Source organism: Onthophagus taurus, chromosome 5 (genome assembly GCF_036711975.1).
Source record: "Onthophagus taurus isolate NC chromosome 5, IU_Otau_3.0, whole genome shotgun sequence".
Taxonomy (NCBI): Eukaryota; Metazoa; Arthropoda; class Insecta; order Coleoptera; family Scarabaeidae; genus Onthophagus; species Onthophagus taurus.
In genome coordinates this window covers 5,513,484-5,532,458 of record NC_091970.1, presented here as the reverse complement: position 1 = coordinate 5,532,458, position 18,975 = coordinate 5,513,484, and the positions used below count along the sequence as shown (strand labels likewise).

The window sequence follows — 18,975 nt, the reverse complement described above, 5'->3', positions numbered from 1 at the left end:
CGCCGTAGCAAAAAAAAATGTTGACCTATCTCACTTCAACGATTTACTATCCTACTACTTCTAGGAAACTAACCAGCCAAGATAGATTTGCCAATCTGTAACTGTTTGTAACTAACAGATTAATAATTGAAAAGGCTTTATAATAGTTTAAATATTACCTTATCATTCATTGTTGCTGCTTCCTTGAATGTATTAGTTCCTGGTTCATCAACAATTTCTTTTTTCAATAATATCCGATTTAAATTTCGACTCTTCTTATTTGTTCCACTTGCAACTCGTTAAAATTTAAACATTTAATGTTCTTCAAAGCTGTAAGGATTATTTATATGGTTGTAATTATTAAAACTTAAAAAGGAATAATAATAATTTCAACACATTTTATTGAAAATAATTTATTAAATCTTCATTGTAAATCTCCAACCGTATCACATTGGAATCATACCTTTATTTCTTTTCCATTGAGCTCCACTCTTCCTATTATGATTAGCCCGACTCGATTTATGCACACCTTTCTTATCCCTATTTTGCAAAACGTTTTTATCCTGCCCTTGTCCTTTCGGTTTACCAACGACATCATTTTTTCGAGGATTTTTCCCTTTAAATTGAGCTTCCCGCCTAGCTCTTAAAACCGCCGGATCCTCACAAAAAGCATTCGACGCTTTTTGAGGACGTTCTTCTTCCCCATCATCTTCCGAACTACTTGGAGGATCACTAACTAATTCATAACCTTCAAAACGATTTTGTACCGGCTTTCTAACATCATCATCTTTCTCGTAAAACGAAATACCCGGCTCATCATCGTATCGGTCATCATATTCATCATCGTAAATGTTATCGTAAGTTACTGAACTAGTTTTTAATACAAAATCTTTAATCTCTTTTAAATCACGTTTATCGTCTAGTAATTCTTTGGCGTCTTTATAAGCGGGTTTTTTTCCTTTATAGGCTAATACTGGTTGTGGTTCTTCTGGTTCTGGAGGAACATAAATCATATTTTTGTCTAATTTATTTAAATGAGGCGGTAATTTTTCGTCGAGAATCGCAGCAATTACTTGTTCGGAATTAAAATTAAACGATTTTAAGCATTCGACAATGAACCCATCGCCTAGATGGGGTAAAGTTTCTAAAACTGATTTAGCTATTTCATAAATTTCGGTTTCATTCGGTGGGGTATATTGTTTGGAAGTCCCAGGGGTTGGTTCGATTTCCGGAAGTTTCAATAAATCTTTTTTTGGCTTACTAACATCAGATTTTAATGATAACACTTTTTCAATCGTAGGTAAAGTGCTTAAACATTCCATTATGTAATTAACCCTCGTTTCGTCACTACAATGATTAATTAATTAATAAACTTAACTTATATATTTATTTAATATTTACATGTGAGGATGAAAATCGGAAATTGTTTGTAATTGGACATCGATTTTGTGGGCGTTTTGATAATCGAAAATAAAAAATTCATCCTCTAACGCATTCGAGATTAATTTCAAATAATTTTCCATGAAATTATCTTGTTTTTCATTATCACCTCTAAACAAAAAATTTATGATATATTTATATCCCAAAAAATTAATTACTTACAAACTCTGAATAATATTATCGATTAAATAAGTAATAAAAACGTGGAAAACATTAACAAATTCGCTCCTCCCAATCCCGATATATTCCAAGATCCGATCTTTTAACCCGGGATAATCAGCGAATAAACTCTCAGAACGATCTTCAAGCATTCCATATAAAACGGAATAAACGTTGTTATAAAAATAAGTTAATCTGTATGGAATCCCCATTTCCAACGCGACATTAAGCGCGTTATTGCAACTTGATAAAAATGCGTTTAACGATGCTGAAGTGTCCAAGAGATAAATCGTGACTTCTTCAACCCATTGGGGGTCGAATTTAGCGGGTTTAGGCCTAATACCGATTGGAATTTTAACACTATTTTCTTCAAAGCCGCAAATATAACCTCCAATCATCTCGATAATTAATAAAGCGTGTTCAAAAATTTTTGCCAACTCCTTCTCATAAATAACTTTTTGATTTATATCGAAAAAAATCTCGTTTATCATGTTAACTAATACCCGACACGTTTTGTTGTATAACAAACAAAAATTTATTATGAGGGGATACGTTATTAATTTATGCTCTAAAATTAATTTCACCGCTGTTTTTTCTTTCATGTATTCGTGCTAAAAAATAAATAACGTATATATAAATATCGTACACGACGTCATCATTGCAAATATGCAACCAATATCACTGTATTGGTATTGCTATATGCAAATCGCGTACACTGTATGTTCGTACAGAAAAACGCATGGTTGGAGGCGACAGGAGAGGTGAGAGGAAAGCTATTAGAGACGTTGAAGAATGTGTGGAGGGAGAAAGGGTTCCAAACGGTTGGAGGATGAGTATAACATGCTCAGTGCACAAGATTCAGCCTAATCAACTCCTCATACCAGATTTATGCGAAGATACTGCAGGGAAGATTTGAGAAAGAGATTGAGATTTACCTTAAAACATCTAGTAGATAAAGAGTTGGATAAGAAAGGAGGAACATAGGTGTCGTTTTGCCCTGTATACGGCGGATTTGAAAGGGAGGCTGGAGAAAGGGCAAATGGGAGGAGTGCTGGAATGGTACGCGAATGACATGGTGGTTGTGGCGAAAATGAGAGGAATGGTGAGACACTTTGAGAGGTATTTCAGGGCGAAGAGGTTGGTGGTGAATGTAGTACATCAGAAAGAGAAAGATTATGTTTAATGGGTTGGTGAGGAGTGCAATGATGTATTTGGGGATGGAAGAGGATATTTTAGAGGACGTTCAGAATTAGTACTGCAGGTGGGTTCTGGGACTGGCGAGGGAAACACCGGAATATATTGTGAGGAAGGAAGTGAAGGTTGATGAAATGGAGGTGGAGGCGAGCAAAGGAGCAGTTAAATATGAAGAAATCATAGAAGACGGGATCTGGGGGAAGAAGTTAGGGAAGAGAAGATTAGATATGGTAAAGGAGAGATATATAACAGAAGAAGGGAAGGGGTGGAGATATGGGGGGAGATATGGGGGGAGATACGCGACAGGGTTAGGGACGTCCAGAGACAGGAAAGAAGAACGCAGATAAGAGAGGGAAGGTACAATGAAAGATATAGGGACATAATGACAAAAGAGCGTCCAAAATACTTGGTGAAGGAGGGGAGTGAGGAAGGGAGAGATTGGTGGCCAGATTTCAGATGCTATAACATATATTGAGGGGATGTAGTGAGCTGAGAAAAGAAGAAAAGAAACCAGGTGCAGAATAGATGAAGAGGGGGTGATAAGGGAAGTTAAATTTAGTCTGTATTATACAGAAAATTGTAAACTTTTAGTTAACAATAAAAACTCTTATATATATATTTACTTACATCAGATTCTTTAAACGTTAAAAGTCGTAAATAAACATTTGCAACCTTCTCATAAATCTGATTATACAATTTAAGGTATTCCCCTTGCAAATGTTTAATTTCATACCAATTTACAGGATTTTCTAAAAACCCATGCAAAATCGACTTGATTCTAGGCTCATAAACCATATAATTCCAAAATTGGTGGTAATTACATTGCAATAAAAAGGTTAAATTATCCAAAAATAACTTATTTTTTGTTAAAAACAAGCTATTTTCTTCCGGTGATACTTCAGAATAATATGGTTGATATTCGTGATAAGAATGTTCTTTTTGAATCCATTTTTCATCCTAAAAATACTTTTATGAACACTTTTAATCGTCTTTATTTAATTTAATTACCAATGCGGCGATTCGATCTTTTTTTAAAACGTAATTTTTCTTATCCGCTTCTTTTTGCTTCCCAGACGTAGATTTCCTAACCTTACTTACGAAGGAGTACTCTAATTCTAATTCATTTAAAGGTTTCTTATTCGGATTCTAAAAACAAGTTAATTTCGTGTATGAGTGCTTATTTATGCGATATTTACCGTAAAAACTTCTTTTTGTCTACTTAAAAAATCCATGTTTTTAATCTTATCACAATTCGGCACTTAACACGTTTTAAAGTGACAGATGATAAATAAAAACTAACTTCACTTTGATTCTGTCAGTTCGCGTTCGTATTACAACAGAAGATGGCGCTAGTGGGAAATTAAAAATTTTAAAATCTATTCTTATTATATTTTAATTTATTTATTTATTATATATTATCAATTAATATTTGGGGTAATAATTAACTCAAAAATGTGTAGTTATGAATTAAAATACCTTTCGTCGATTCGATTGAAACATCATCGCAACTAACTTCATATTAGTTATGAAGTTTTTTTGCTGTCAATTTTTACCGCATAACCGCATTTATTTCAATATTCATGCGAAAAAATGCAATTTAAACTTTAAACCCTTTCTATTTAATTAAAAACAGTGTTAGTGCTTAACTAAAACTCACCATAACCCCAAAAAATGAGCAGTTTTAACTATACCGGCTTCCAAATGGGCAAATCCAAAGGAAGTCATAACGCGGTTCCTCCTCCGCCGTCTTCTGGAGTAAGCAAACAAGGTTATTCCACGATGAATGCAATCAGCCAAAACGCGATGTCCGCCGCTTGGGGTGGCAGCAGAAAACGGGCGGTCACAGAAGACGAGTAAGTACAAAACAAACTTAGAAAATGGGGTTCAAATTGAGACCACTTGGATTGTAATGGGGGCTCTGTAGATATTTTGAAGACGATGAGGAAGATGCTACTCCCGCTCTCGCTTATATCCCTGCACCTGGAAGTCCTACGGCTGTCCAACAAGAACAAAAAGATGAGGTTGAAGAGGAGGACGATGAAGAAGATGACCCCCTCGATGCTTATATGGCCGGAATACAACAGCAGGTTAATCCTCAAAAGCTAAATTATCGTAATAATTACGAGTTCAATAAAGATATACAATAGCTAAATAATAAATAAAACTAGAACTAACATTAGAATTACATTTAATGTAATGTAGTAACATTAGAACTAGAAACATTCTAGTTTTAGTTCAATAAACATACAATCTAGCACTATCTTCGCTACTTAACACTGTCATTAGTACTTAACAGTAGGTCTAATGTTAGTTCTACGTCTAGTAATAAACTAGGGGACTTTAAAGATGTCCAAAAGTGTCCAGAAACCTTCTAATGGTCTCTATAATTATCAAATAGTGTTTAAACGCTTTCTAGTCAGTTATAAAGATTTCCAGAGCCGAATCACACCTTTTGTGGGCCCCAAAAGAAGTCTAATATTACCATTTAAGTATTATGTATATTATATGCCTATGCAATATCAAACCAGAACCGGGCCTCTGTAGGTGCAGGGCCCTGAGGCGCGCGCCTCAAGCGCCTACTGGTTAATCCAGCCCTGTCCAGAAACATTTTAATGATTTTTCGCTCGTCTCTCAAGAGGACTAAACCCGAATGTTTCTAGTTCTAAGTTTAGTGTGTCAGTCAGTTCAATAAAGATATATTATACAACAATCTGGCACTGAGTAAGAAATAAAACTAGAATTAACACTAGAACTAGAAAGTTTCGGGTTTAGCCGTGCGTCTTCAGACTCACATGGCTATCTGAACATTGTACTTGTGAATCATTTACGTCACTAATGTTGTGAAAAGTCAGAAATCGGTTTCAAGAAGAAAATTTTCCATGCAAATACACCACATCCTTATCGAGCCATTCAACAGCGGCTACAGTACCCAATTTTGACTCGCAAACTCCGGCAATCTATTACGGATATCTTGAAAGTTTCGGTTCTATAAAGGGCCCTTCTTCAAAACACCACGAACAATTTGTGATAATATCGCGGAAAGTGCTGTGTGGATTGCGTTGAGGAGTTGTAATTTCCAAATTTGACCTAAATATGTTTTCAATGATATATTTTGAGTAATTTTATTCATTAATGTCAAAATTTGTATCTAGAAAAGAGTATTTTTTATTAAATTTTTTTTCCAGTCGTAAATTTTACGATAGTTTAGCTTTAACGTCACTTTTGAACAGTTTAGCTTTCTAGGGTTAATAAATCTTACTAGATTTATACTGAAGTTAATTCTTCTTTATTTATATTAGATGCAAGTTGAGAAACATTCGAATCGGCCTCAAAAAACAGGGGTAAGAAACGATTTAGAAGAAGAAGACGATGAAGAATCTTATTATCGTTACATGGAAGAAAATCCAAACGCCGGTTTACTCCCGGTTGATGACGACAATTTAGATATAGAATACGATGAAGACGGGAACCCAATTCCCCCTGAAAAAAAGAAAATAATCGATCCACTCCCCCCAATCGATCACTCAACAATAAATTACCCCCCATTTGAAAAAGATTTTTACAAACTCCACCCCGAAATAGAAAATCTAACATCATCGAAAGTCAACGAATTACGTAAAACTTTAGGGTTAACAGTTTCCGGAAATTCAACTCCGAGCCCTGTAGCAGCTTTCGCCCATTTTAATTTAGACGAGAAACTTTTAAAAGCAATTATAAGAGCTGAGTATATAACCCCAACCCCGATACAAAGCCAAGCTGTTCCTTGTGCTTTACTCGGGCGAGATTTGTTAGGTATCGCTCAAACTGGTTCAGGTAAAACGGCCGCTTTTTTATGGCCATTATTAATGCATGTAGCCGCCCAACCTCCCGTAGAAGCCGGAGAAGGCCCCATCGGACTTATTTTAGCTCCAACTCGTGAATTAGCTCTGCAAATTTACAACGAAGCGAGAAGATTTGCTCGCGTTTATGATGTAAGGGTTTTATGCGTTTATGGAGGTGGTTCAAAATGGGAACAAAGTCAAGCGTTAAAAGAAGGGGCTGAAATTATTGTTGCAACTCCTGGAAGAATAATCGATCATATTAAAGGGGGAGCTACTAATTTGCAAAGGGTGACGTTTTTGGTTTTGGACGAAGCCGATAGGATGTTTGAATTAGGTTTTGAACCGCAAGTCCGGTCAGTTTGTAATCATGTTCGACCTGATCGACAAACGTTGTTATTTAGCGCAACGTTTCGAAAAAGAATCGAGAAATTAGCTAAAGATGCTTTAAATGATCCCATTAAAATTTCGCAAGGAGTTTTAGGCCAAGCAAATGAAGATGTAACTCAGCACGTTTTACTCCTTCCAAATCAACTTGCTAAACGAGAATGGTTATTTGATAAATTAGTTGAATTATTGTCAGCTGGTTCTGTTTTAGTTTTCGTAACGAAAAAATTAGATGCGGAACAAGTCGCAAAAGATTTACAAGTAAAAGAATTTGAATGTTTGCTCTTACACGGCGACATGGAACAAGCTGATAGAAACAAAGTGATTATGAGTTTTAAAAAGAAGGATTGTTCGTTGTTGGTTGCGACGGATGTTGCAGCAAGAGGGTTGGATATCCCCCATGTTCGAACTGTTATCAATTTTGATATTGCGAGAGATATTGATACCCATACACATCGTATTGGGAGAACCGGTCGAGCTGGAACACACGGTGATGCTTACACTTTACTTACTGATAAAGATAAAGAATTCGCTGGGCATATTGTGAGAAATTTGGAAGCGGCACATCAAGAAGTTCCGCAAGAAGTTTTAGATTTAGCATTACAAAGTAGTTGGTTTAGAAAAGCAAGGTTAGAAATATTAAAAAGTTAAAATTATTTTATTGATTTGATTTTTGTAGGTTTAAGAGGAAAGATCAAAATCCAAATATAGGTGGACTTGGTTTGGGTTTTAAAGAGAAAGTAAATCGTCCGCAGGCGCAAAATGCTTCGACGTCTTCTTCGTCAGGGGGTCAACAACAAGCGTCAAGGGGGCCGGCTACTGATCGGTTGTCGGCGATGAAAGCTGCTTTTAGAGCACAATACCAAACACAGGTATTATTTTTTATTATTAAATTTTTTACTGATTTATTTATTTTCTTTTTATGGAAACAGTTCACAGCTAGTTCGGATGTTCCACAATCGCAAACTCCAACACAACCAACAAGAAAGAAAAGTCGGTGGCAGTAATAATGGATAATTTCTAAATAAAGTTTAAAAAATTAAAAAGTAAATATAGGTAACAAATTATGTTGAAGTAATCTTCCCTAATATTTTACTATAATATGTAATTATCTTACAAATAAAGTGTTTATAGATTATATTATTTATTTATTCAAATTTTCACGGTATTCAAGAAACTTTCCTTGCACTGCAACACAATTTAATTTTTTTCTGTTTTATTGACGACGAATAAAGAAGTTTGAAGCCGAGGTCGCTTGCGGCCGAGGCAGTAGAGTAAGTAAGTAACATTTAAATTTTTCTGCTGTATTACCGACGAACAAAGAAATTTGAAGCCGAGGTCGCTTGCGGCCGAGGCGTTAGATTAAGTATGCAACATTAAAATTCTTCTGTTTTATTAACGATGAACAAAGAAATTTGAAGCCGAGGTCGCTTGCGATCGAGGCAGTAGAGTAAGTAAGCAACATTTCAATTTTTCTGCTTTATTAGCGACGAACAAGGGAGCTTGAAGCCGAAGTCGCTTGCGACTGAGGCAGTAGAGTAAGTACACAACATTTAAATTTTTCTGCTTCATTGCCGACGAACAAAGAAGTTTGAAGCCGAGGTCGCTTGCGGCCGAGGCAGTAGAATAAGGATGCACCAGGATTGATACACCAGAAATGACTTAAATGTTGCGTATTTAATCTTCTACCTCGGCCGCAAGCGACCTCGTCTTCCAACATTCTGTTCGACATTGATAAAGTAGAAAAAATTTAAATGTTGCATACTTAATCTTCTGCCTCGGCCGCAAGCGACCTCGGCGTTAAACTTTTTTGTTCATCATTGATAAAGCAAAAAAAAAGTGTAGATGTTGTACATTTAATCTACTGCCTCGGCCGCAAGCGACCTCGGCTTCAAACTTGTTTGATCGTCATTAATACACCAGAAATGACTTAAATTTTGCGTCCTTAATCTTATACCTCGGCCGCAAGCGACCTCGGCGTTAAACTTTCTGTTCGGCTTTGACATAAAGCAGAAAAAATTTAAATGTTGCATACTTAATCTACTGCCTCGGCCGCCAGCGCCTCGGCATTAAACTTTTTATTCGTCGTTGATGAAGAAGAAAAGGTTTAAATATTGCATATTTAATCTAATGCTTATATGTTGCATACTTAATCTGCTATGCAGAGTTGTGTATGGAAACATTCTTCAGGACATATCCGTTTCCGGTGTGTTGTTCTCGTCTGATGAAGCTCGCTGTAACTTGTGAAGTACTGTAAATAAACAAACTTACCGCTATTGGGCAACAGAAAAGTCAAGAATTTCAGCAACGATCACTTCACAGCCCTTAAGCGACAGTTTAGTGCAACAATGAGCGACGATTTCCAGAGAATATCTCCAATTAGTCAACAAATTTCTTTTTCCTTCATTATATGCAGTTTCAAGAATAGTGCCTTAATCTGATGTTCTCCATATTGTACTATAACATCATTCCAGAATATTACAATTTACAAAAAATGTTTATATGATCATCCTTTCTTATTCCTAAACGAATCCATAAGATATGCTCAAAACAGATGTAGTTTTAGTAATATACGGGAAAGTTTAACACCATTAAGAGAAAAAAACAATTTAAATCATTTATGCACTTTATTTCTTGTTACGTTTTTTTCTCGATAATTTCACTGTCAAATACTTCACGGTCTCGTAACATATAGAGAGCGAAAATCGTATGGCTTCTGCTTCGCGACACACTTTTTTACCTATCCTAGTATCTCTTTTTGCAAGTTTTTTTTACATTAGTTCTCTGATTTAACGACGTGACGTTCGATAAAAGTAAAAACATGAGCTTAGTCCCTTAATTTTTTTCTCATGTCGGTGGTGATAAAGGGATAAGCTTGGATCCGGAGTGGGAAGCGACGGAAGTGAAGGATATTTCGAGTCGAATTATAAATATAATTATTTTCTTTTAATTAAGTACAAGAAGAAATCAATGGGTTCGTTCGAGATTCAAATTATTTTTTTTTCTTTTAAGTAAAGCCGGCCTCCGTTACACAACCGATTAAAAATTGAAAAATAAAAAAATACTGCGTAGAACGACTAGGACGTAAAATACGCAAAAATAAACCTAGGATAATGAATTAATGATTTAAAATAAAACTGGGATTCTCAATAATAATTAAAAAAAATTTATGCCAGGGCACAAAAATTAAATAATCACAAATGATAGGAACGAAACATGTTTAAAAAAAATTAATAATAAACCAACTGAAAAAGCGCTCCAGATTCCGGCGCAAAACCAAAACAATATCCTTAAAACAGAAAATAAAAACGCTAGAGATCAAAAAAAAAAATACCTCTCCAGTGCCGTTTTCACAGTAGTAAATATAAATTATATCACATTGAACAAGCTAACGAAAAGCCGGGGGAGAACAACCTGGGGGGCTCGATGGAGGGACTGATGCTGCTGTCGGAAACCGATCATAATTTTGGGTCGCCACTCGACGATTCCGTCTCTCTCAAGCTTCCGTTGACGCCACCAGCGAGCCTTTCGGGGTGTAGGCCGTCGCGTTTGGATCCAACGTCGAACCAGGGGGACTTTCAGCCAGTCTCACCCTCGATATCGCGCTGGAAGGTGTCGGACTTCCAAACGTATCATTTGGCATCACCGCCAAAACTTGGGCAATTTTACTTTTTAATTCTTCGATTTCTTTTTCTTGGAGTCGATTTTGACCTAACACAAAACATATTATTATTAATATTATCAATTTAATAAATCAGTATATTTAAATATCTATATGGTCTAAAAATCAAGGACGGTAGTTCTAGTTTTAATTGTAATTCAGCACCATTGTTGTATATTTTTATTAAACTAGAAACATTTGGGTTACGTATACGTCTCTTAAGACGGCTAAACCCGGATGCTTCTAGTTCTAGGTCTAGTGTTAGTTCTAGGTTTAGTTGTTATTCAGGGCTAGTGTATTAATTCTTATTTTTTTTGACAATTTCAAACTTAACGTAATTTCAACATTTCTTAAAACGTCCTTTTCTAAAAAAATGTTTAATCAAACACCCTACATATCATATATCATCTTAAAATAGAAGCTTTAATCTTCAATTTAAGACATAAATCATATTTTATCTCTAAACAATTAGGACGCAGTGATTTTTTGAAATTCTTACTTTTTTGAGAATTTCAAACTTAACGTAATTTCAACATTTCTTAAAACGTCCTTTTCTAAAAAAATTTTTAATCAAACACCCTACATATCATATATCATCTTAAAATAGCAGCTTTAATCTTCAATTTGAGACATAAATCATTTTTTATCTCTTAAAAATATGGACGCAGTGATTTTTTGAAATTCTTACTTTTTTGACAATTTCAAACTTAACGTAATTTCAACATTTCTTAAAACGTCCTTTTCTAAAAAAAAATTTAATCAAGCACCCTACATATCATATATCATCTTAAAATAGAATCTTTAATCTTCAATTTGAGACATAAATTATTTTTTATCTCTTAAAAATATGGACGCAGTGATATTTTGACATTCTTACTTTTTTGACAATTACAAACTTAACGTAACTTCAACATTTCTTAAAACGTCCTTTTCTAAAAAAATTTTTAATTAAACACCCTTCATATCATATATCATCTTAAAATAGAAGCTTTAATCTTCAATTTAAGACATAAATCATATTTTATCTCTAAACAATTAGGACGCAGTGATTTTTTGAAATTCTTACTTTTTTGAGAATTTCAAACATAACGTAACTTCAACATTTCTTAAAACGTCCTTTTCTAAAACAATTTTTAATCAACCACCCTACATATCATATATAATCTTAAAATAGAAGCTTTAATCTTCAATTTGAGATATAAATCATTTTTTATCTCTTAAAAATATGGACGCAGTGATTTTTTGAAATTCTTACTTTTTTGACAATTTCAAACTTAACGTAATTTCAACATTTCTTAAAACGTCCTTTTCTAAAAAAATTTTTAATCAAACACCCTACATATAATATATCATCTTAAAATAGAAGCTTTAATCTTCAATTTGAGACATAAATCATTTTTTATCTCTTAAAAATATGGACGCAGTGATTTTTTGAACTCAAACTAAAATGAACACTAGACTTAGAAAGTTTCGGGTATAGCCGTGCATCATCAGATACAGCTTTTTTTAATTTAAAAATTTTAAAAACATCTTACTGTCGCGTATCTCCAATTGTCTTTTCGCTTCACCCAAAGCGCTAAACAGATCGAGTTTGATTCTCGTTTCGGCGGAGAGTGAATTCTCAAGGTGGGTGTTTTGGTCTTGCAACGTATCGAGCGCGGACCTAAGCAGATCGGTGTCGCGTAATTTCTCAATTAACAGTGTGTTCTCCCGTTCTAAAGCTGCCATACGTTCTTCAGTCCATCGTTGCGTCGTTCGACACTCTTGTAAGTCGTTTTCTAATTCGCGCCTGCGCGATTTACACGACTCTGTACATTCGCCCCTGTTATTTTGTGCCGCAACCTATTTAATCAAAATTAATTATAAAATAATTGATTATTTTATGATTTAAAATAATAAAAAGTACCTGCGCAGCTCTAGCTTCTTCTTGTTTTCTACTTTTTCGTTCTTGAGCTATTTGTGCCTCACAATTCTGTCGGTTTCGTTTCTCCTCTTGAACCTTACGTTCTAAATAACTAATCATTTGACGGTCTGTGTTTTTAGTACTCTGCGAACTTTGTAATTTATTTTGTAAGTCCTCGACGTTGTGCTGTAACGTGAGTATATCACCCCTTAATACTTTTTCGCTGGTTGTTAAAGCGGCCACTTGCAACCTTAAATCTTGCTCGCTCGACCGCGAGCATTGCAACTCGTTTCTTAATCGTTTCGCTTCTAATTCTAACCTTTGTAGGCATTCGGCCGCCTCCCGATCTTTATCTTGTTCTTTTTTCTCTCTCCGCCTCGTCGTTGGAGGCTTCTGTTCTGTTGCTTCAACGATTGGAGGATGAGGCACGGACTCTTCTTGAGTAATGAGTCCGTTTGTGTGTGCGTGACTAGGTTTATCTCGTTTTTCGTGCCTCTCATGGTTCTCTTCTTTGAATTTTTCCACCGATTTTCTTTGCGACTTCTGACTGTGGACTCCGTTCGCTAGGGTTCCATTTGAAACATGCCCATTTCTTTCCTCTTTTTTCTTTTCTTTTTGTACTGAATGGTTTAATGCGACTATTGTGGTTGAAGGATTTTCTTGAACCTAATATAAAAAGTCGTCAAAAGATGTATTTTTAATAAAATAGATTTATTTTATTACCTGTGGTGTAGTATCCATAGGTAAAGCCTGTTGCATTAATTGCATATAAAATTCGTTTTCTTTCGCTACGTCCCGTTGCTTCCTCTGCCGCATCCGAAACCCGATGTATGATTTAAACCCAAACCCGAGTGTAACAACTGGATACCCGATGCAATGCGCGGCGAACGGTCGACATAAATCGAGATGTCCAGGCATGTGCTTGACGTCGCGCAACCGTACCGCCGCCTCCAAGTAAACGACGACCGCCCACAGCACCACCGTCGGCACGCAGACCCCCTTGTCCGTGTGCCACACATACTGCACCCACACGTACGTGCTGGCCGCAAAGAACAACCACTGCACCGGGATGAAAAAGAAACACAACATGTCGGATGTTAACGCGACGCACACAAAGAACACCGAAAACGCCAGACCTTGGTATCTAAACGAGTCGTATACCGACCGAATTAATAGGTAAAACGGCCATAAGAATTCGAAACGAAACTCGAGGATGAAGTCTGCTAGTATTACCAATACCCACAACACTAACAACTTCACGTACAGGAAAGCACTGAAACAAACAAAATCAAATTGATGTTAAACATTTTGATTAAAGTAATAAAAACTTTATTATATTAAAGAGGAACGTTTCAGCATTAATTTGATACTAAAATGATTTCTTAATTTCTATAAATAGCCCCTTTATAATTTGTTATAAGTTTCACAGCGCATTTTAACATTTTGAGAATTAGTTTAGTGGTCAAGGATGAGATAATAACTAACCCCAGCGAACCCCTAAGGTGGCATTGGGGTAATAATAATGTTTATTCACGTAAGTAATACAGTATTACAGTGAAAAGTCAAAAGCAATGTACTAATACAAAAAAGAAATGCGTATATACAGGTGTCTCAGCGAGACCGGTCATTAGACGTTTCTAGGGAGCAAAATAAAAATTTAAGAATTCAGATTTAAGTATTATCAATTGCGTTCTCTTCGACTAAATTATTTTCAGATTTCTAACACTTCCGGTTATACCGAAAATCGCCACTTACTTTATTTTTTTAGATAAAATGTTTTTACATATTTGGATTTGTCTATTTTCAAGGTTTATAAATAATTCTCTAAGTTCTCGATCCCAAAAATCGAGTGTTCTCTGATTTTTTGAACAAATGTCTGCTGGAGCAGATTTTTCTAAAAAAATTCGAACAACTCGAGAATGGTCGTATCAAATTGCAAAAAGTAAAGTTATTTATAAACCTTGAAAGCAGACAAATCCAAATATGTAAAAATATACAGGTGTTCCATTTAAAAAAATAAAGTAGGTCACCGGTATAACCGGAAGTGCTAGAAATCTGAAAATATTTTAGTCAAAGAGAACGTAATATTAATACTTAAGTCTAAATTCTCAAATTTTTATTTTGGCCAGAACCCCAAAAACGCCTAATGACCGGTCTCGCTGAGACACCTGTATGTATAATAAGTATAGTAATAAAACAAATTAACTTTGTTACTCCACAAATTGATCTTGCATATAATCAGACCATACATAGTAGGCTTTCTTGACCAAATTCGACTTCACACATTTTTTGAAGTGTCCTCGTTCCATAGATTTGATTTCTTCTGGAAACTTGTTGAAAAATTTAACTCCCCAGAAATCAGCATATCTTTTAGTCGCTTCTATCCTATGTAACGGAAATCTCAGTTCTTCTTTGCCTCTTGTGTGGTATGTGTGAAAGTTTGCATTCACATTAAATTTCCATTGTCATAAACATACATCAAGATAGTCAAAACGTATGCACTTGGTAGGGTAAGTATACATTCTTTTTTAAATACATCTTTACAGCTGTCGGTAGTTTTAAGATTGCATATAACTCTCACCGCCTTCTTCTGCAAACCAAAAATTCTTCTTAAGCCAAAGTGAATGCATATGAAATGAAAATTTGCAAAATAGGCTAATTTGAGTAACTTTCTGAACTGGGTATGGTTAACGTTTAAGATATTCCTCTCTTTCTCAGCTGCCCACGAACTGTGTCACTGTGTCTTCCCATATTTTTCTCTGTCTCCCTATTAGTCGCCTGATTTACACTCTCGCCTCCATATACAGGTGGGCAAATTTGAGTGTTTTTATAGGCTATCTCAAAAACTATGAGATACAAAACAAGTAGTCTTTTTCCAAGACTAATCCAGTCCCGCAAAGACCAAACCTCTATTTTTTTTTGTTTTTAAGTTATAGCCAAAAAGTAAAATTTTCGCTATTTCAAAAAAATGCTCATATTTCGTTTATTTTTGAAATTAAAGAAATCTCTTTACTACACTAATAACTGCATTTAATATGGCAGTATGGGTATTGCAATACGCAAATCGCGTACAAATCGCTTATACTGTGATATTGGTTGCATACTTGCAATGATGACGTCGGGTACGATAATTAATTAACACACTGTATGTTCGAAAGTGACGTTAAACATTTTTCAAGTTTTTCACTCAACTGACCAATATTTCTATTACATTTTTTGTAAAGTTCGTTTTTGATGTAGCCCTAGAGAAAGAAATCTAACAGTGTCAAATCTGGTGAAGGAGGTGGCCATTTTACAGGTCCTCTTGTGGCAATCACTTTATCCTGAAAATTTATACTTAAAAGCACCGAAACAGGTCTAGTGTTGTGAGGAGGAATTCCATCTTGTTGTTTTTTCTCCCACACGCAGCATTAGCGTTGTTGTTATTGCGAATAAAATATTCCAATATATCATACTTTTCAGTTACTGAATTCCATTTTTAAATTGAATGTTTAGTTTTAAAAAAAACTTAAAACGCTAGGAGTACTTATCACGATTTCTGACTTAAGTAGATAATAAATAAACACGTTACTTATTGAATATTAACTTATAAAATTAATTTATTAAGCTTATTTTTCGCAAACACACCGTTGGAAACCTAAAAATACGCCTTTTTCAGTAATATCATAATCAACTATAGTTTGTATTTAAAAAAATACATCAAGTGTATTTAAAATTTTTCAATGACAGTACATTCTACTTAAAAATGTGTCTTAAGAACGTGTCAACCACATTTCTAATTTCATAGAATAAACGAAATATGAGAATTTTTTGAAATCACGAAAATATGACTTTTTGGCCATAACTTAAAAACAAAAGAATATAGAGGTTTGGTATTTCTTGGATTGGATTAGTCTCGAAAAAAGAGGTGGGGATTTTCGTATCTCTTTTTAGTTTGTTTTAGTTGGCAAATTATAGTACCTATAATTTGCCCATGTGGCTAAAATATAGCTGTCTATCCTCAATCATTCTCTAGATTGGCTGCATATTGAGCTCTTCTCTAATATAGCTATTCCATAGTCTGTGTCTTTCCTGTAATTTTTGGAAGCATTTCAGTTGGACCCAATTAACCCTACTGATGTCTTTTCTATTTATCTTTCACTGTCTTAAGTAAGTATAGGCTCAATGACTGCTTCGTAAACCCATGTCTTATCCTTCTGGATTACTTCTTTCCAAACACACACAACTCAGGATATAGTAAGTCTTGGTAGCCTTTTCTTCCTGACCTTCACAATAAACTTGCTTGTCTGATGCATTGTTTTGCCCAGATATTAACAGCATAATTTATGACCAGGATGATAAACACAAGATCTCATTTTTTCACTCCTTTATATAATTGATCACAAAACTCCAGTCAGTTTTATTAAAACAATTTTGATTCAGAAGGTTTACATTAACCCTGATCTTATTCTTCATTCATCTTGAGGAGTTAGTCATTTCCAATGGTGGATTTTTAACTACTCCCATAAGCACAACTCTTTTAATTAATATCTTTTTTATATTTCCTTGAATTTGTATTGCTCCAATTTCCAAAAAATTCATCTCACAATGAATACTTTTTTTCTGTAATATAAAATCGTTATTAATTAATTTTTGATTAACTTAGGCACTTTAGGAACATTAGACACCTTATTTAAGTCCATTACAGATGTAAAATTTTGCAACCCAATATCATATCGATCAATTTAAGGCTCAAATATCAATACGTTTCTACATCAAACCACAATGACAAGATATTTAAACCACTACACTATTATTAATGTTCATGTTTGTTTTATCTAATAGTTTTAAACAAACAATTTAAGTAATTTAAAACATCCCATTAATTGATGAAGTAATTTTATGATAAAACCTGTAATTTTTTAAAATAATTATATATAAAAAACATAGAAAACACTCATTATAATAATAAAATAATAGCACCTATTATTTAATTTTTTAAAAATAGCATTTCTTGATGTAAATATTTTGACGTTTTACCCTAACCTAAAAAAAAATTCTAAATGACAGTTGTCAAAGTAGTTACGCCATTTGAGCCGATTAATCACTCGATTTTAAATCGGCTCATTAAACCCGCTCGGATATTTTCGAAAAAAAACCGAGGCGAAATCAAAAATTTCATAAAATTTTGATAATCCTGCCATTTTGGGACACATATGGTCCCGCTGGTGTGTTAGAATGTGAGCAAGTTAAAAAACGTGCCGAATACAGACTCACAGTCTGAACGCACCTGCCGTATATTCCCTCGATCTTGGTCCGTTTCACGGGTCTTCTCATTTTTCCGAACTCAGCATTGCGTCTCTTCATAATTTAACTTGACACCGAATAGCGCGGGGCTCACTGTGTCACTTGGGGCACACGCGGCGGCTTAAACACGTTTGTACCATGAATTCGCGAAGGGGGAAAACGGTCACTTTTGCCCGTAACGTCTTTTGTTGACAACTCTGTGTTTTTGAGAGTATTCGTTGCTCACCTTTAGATGGCGCCGGCTAAATTCCTTTAGAGACGCGGAAATGACAGTTACATATTTTAACCTATAAAAATACTTTTCTGTATCTGTATCAATATCTATTATTACACCAAGTTTTTTTTTAATAATAAACTCTTTTTAGGTGTTTTATTTATTATTTTAAAATAAAACTTTTTATCTTTATTTTTAGGGTTAACTCATATTTTTAGAATTATACGCTTGGTTATTATTAACAATTACACCATCATAAACCATCAATGAAAACAATTTTACTCTTTACATTAATATTATAAGTACTCTCTTTAGATTTCTTCCAAATAATTTGTACTACATCACAAAATAATAACTGTAAAACATTTAAATGGTTATTATCAATTTTTGTAGGTTAACTAGGTAAACTATTATAAATAGGATGTATTCAATGGAATAAACTGAAGTATTAGTGTAGATGTAAATTATGTAGACCTCAATACATCAAAACTGCTTAATTATAACTCTCGGAGACAATAATTTCCTTTTAATGTTGAACTAATCTTACCAAATATATCAAAACTAATACAACAACATACATTACAGAGATATTTTGATTCCTATGATACACACATATCAAAAGATAAGCATATTAAACGGAAATTATGAGTTAATAACTTTGACAATCAACACCTAACCAAACATTTCTTCAAAAACCTGACACAAAAGATGAGTAGAACCAAGGTCCGTTGAGTAAACATACTGTATAAGGTTATCCAAGTCCATATGAACGCTGTTGTTATGAACGTACCCCCTCGCAAAAGCCTTGCTGTGTCATTGGAAGAATTGATATTTCTATGTTTTTATTTATACAGTGTATTTCACTTAAGAAGCAATATACAAAAATATATAAAAAAGAAATAAAATAATATAAATAAAAAAAATATTAAAATAT

General features: G+C 34.4%; 3 protein-coding genes across 5 annotated transcripts; 1 reads left to right on the top strand and 2 right to left on the bottom strand.

Annotated features, from left to right (window-relative positions):
* Positions 1-376: 376 nt before the first annotated feature.
* LOC111426114 (activating signal cointegrator 1 complex subunit 2) lies at positions 377-4,071 on the bottom strand. The gene is made up of 6 exons (XM_023060480.2): positions 3,969-4,071; positions 3,781-3,918; positions 3,400-3,729; positions 1,582-2,189; positions 1,381-1,530; positions 377-1,326 (listed from the first exon to the last, which is right to left on the bottom strand). The coding sequence occupies exons 1-6, from the start codon at positions 4,002-4,004 to the stop codon at positions 426-428; spliced, it is 2,163 nt and encodes a 720-aa protein (XP_022916248.2). The 5' UTR covers positions 4,005-4,071; the 3' UTR covers positions 377-425.
* Positions 4,072-4,301: 230 nt separating this feature from the next.
* LOC111426425 (ATP-dependent RNA helicase DDX42) lies at positions 4,302-8,115 on the top strand. Its single transcript, XM_023060937.2, has 5 exons — positions 4,302-4,625; positions 4,697-4,859; positions 6,072-7,606; positions 7,657-7,849; positions 7,910-8,115. Exons 1-5 carry the CDS (start codon positions 4,444-4,446, stop codon positions 7,982-7,984), a joined length of 2,148 nt encoding a protein of 715 aa, XP_022916705.2. The 5' UTR covers positions 4,302-4,443; the 3' UTR covers positions 7,985-8,115.
* A 1,470-nt stretch (positions 8,116-9,585) lies between these two features.
* Positions 9,586-18,133, bottom strand: LOC111426351 (macoilin-1). Of its 3 annotated transcripts, none has more exons than XM_023060838.2 (5): positions 17,811-18,133; positions 13,265-13,814; positions 12,545-13,207; positions 12,174-12,480; positions 9,586-10,688 (listed from the first exon to the last, which is right to left on the bottom strand). In XM_023060838.2, the coding sequence occupies exons 1-5, from the start codon at positions 17,885-17,887 to the stop codon at positions 10,474-10,476; spliced, it is 1,812 nt and encodes a 603-aa protein (XP_022916606.1). In that variant the 5' UTR covers positions 17,888-18,133; the 3' UTR covers positions 9,586-10,473. The 3 variants fall into 3 exon arrangements, with proteins under 3 accessions (XP_022916606.1, XP_022916608.1, XP_071051795.1); XM_023060840.2 differs by having other exon boundaries at positions 17,798-18,100; XM_071195694.1 differs by lacking the exon at positions 17,811-18,133 and adding an exon at positions 14,748-15,404.
* Positions 18,134-18,975: the final 842 nt, after the last annotated feature.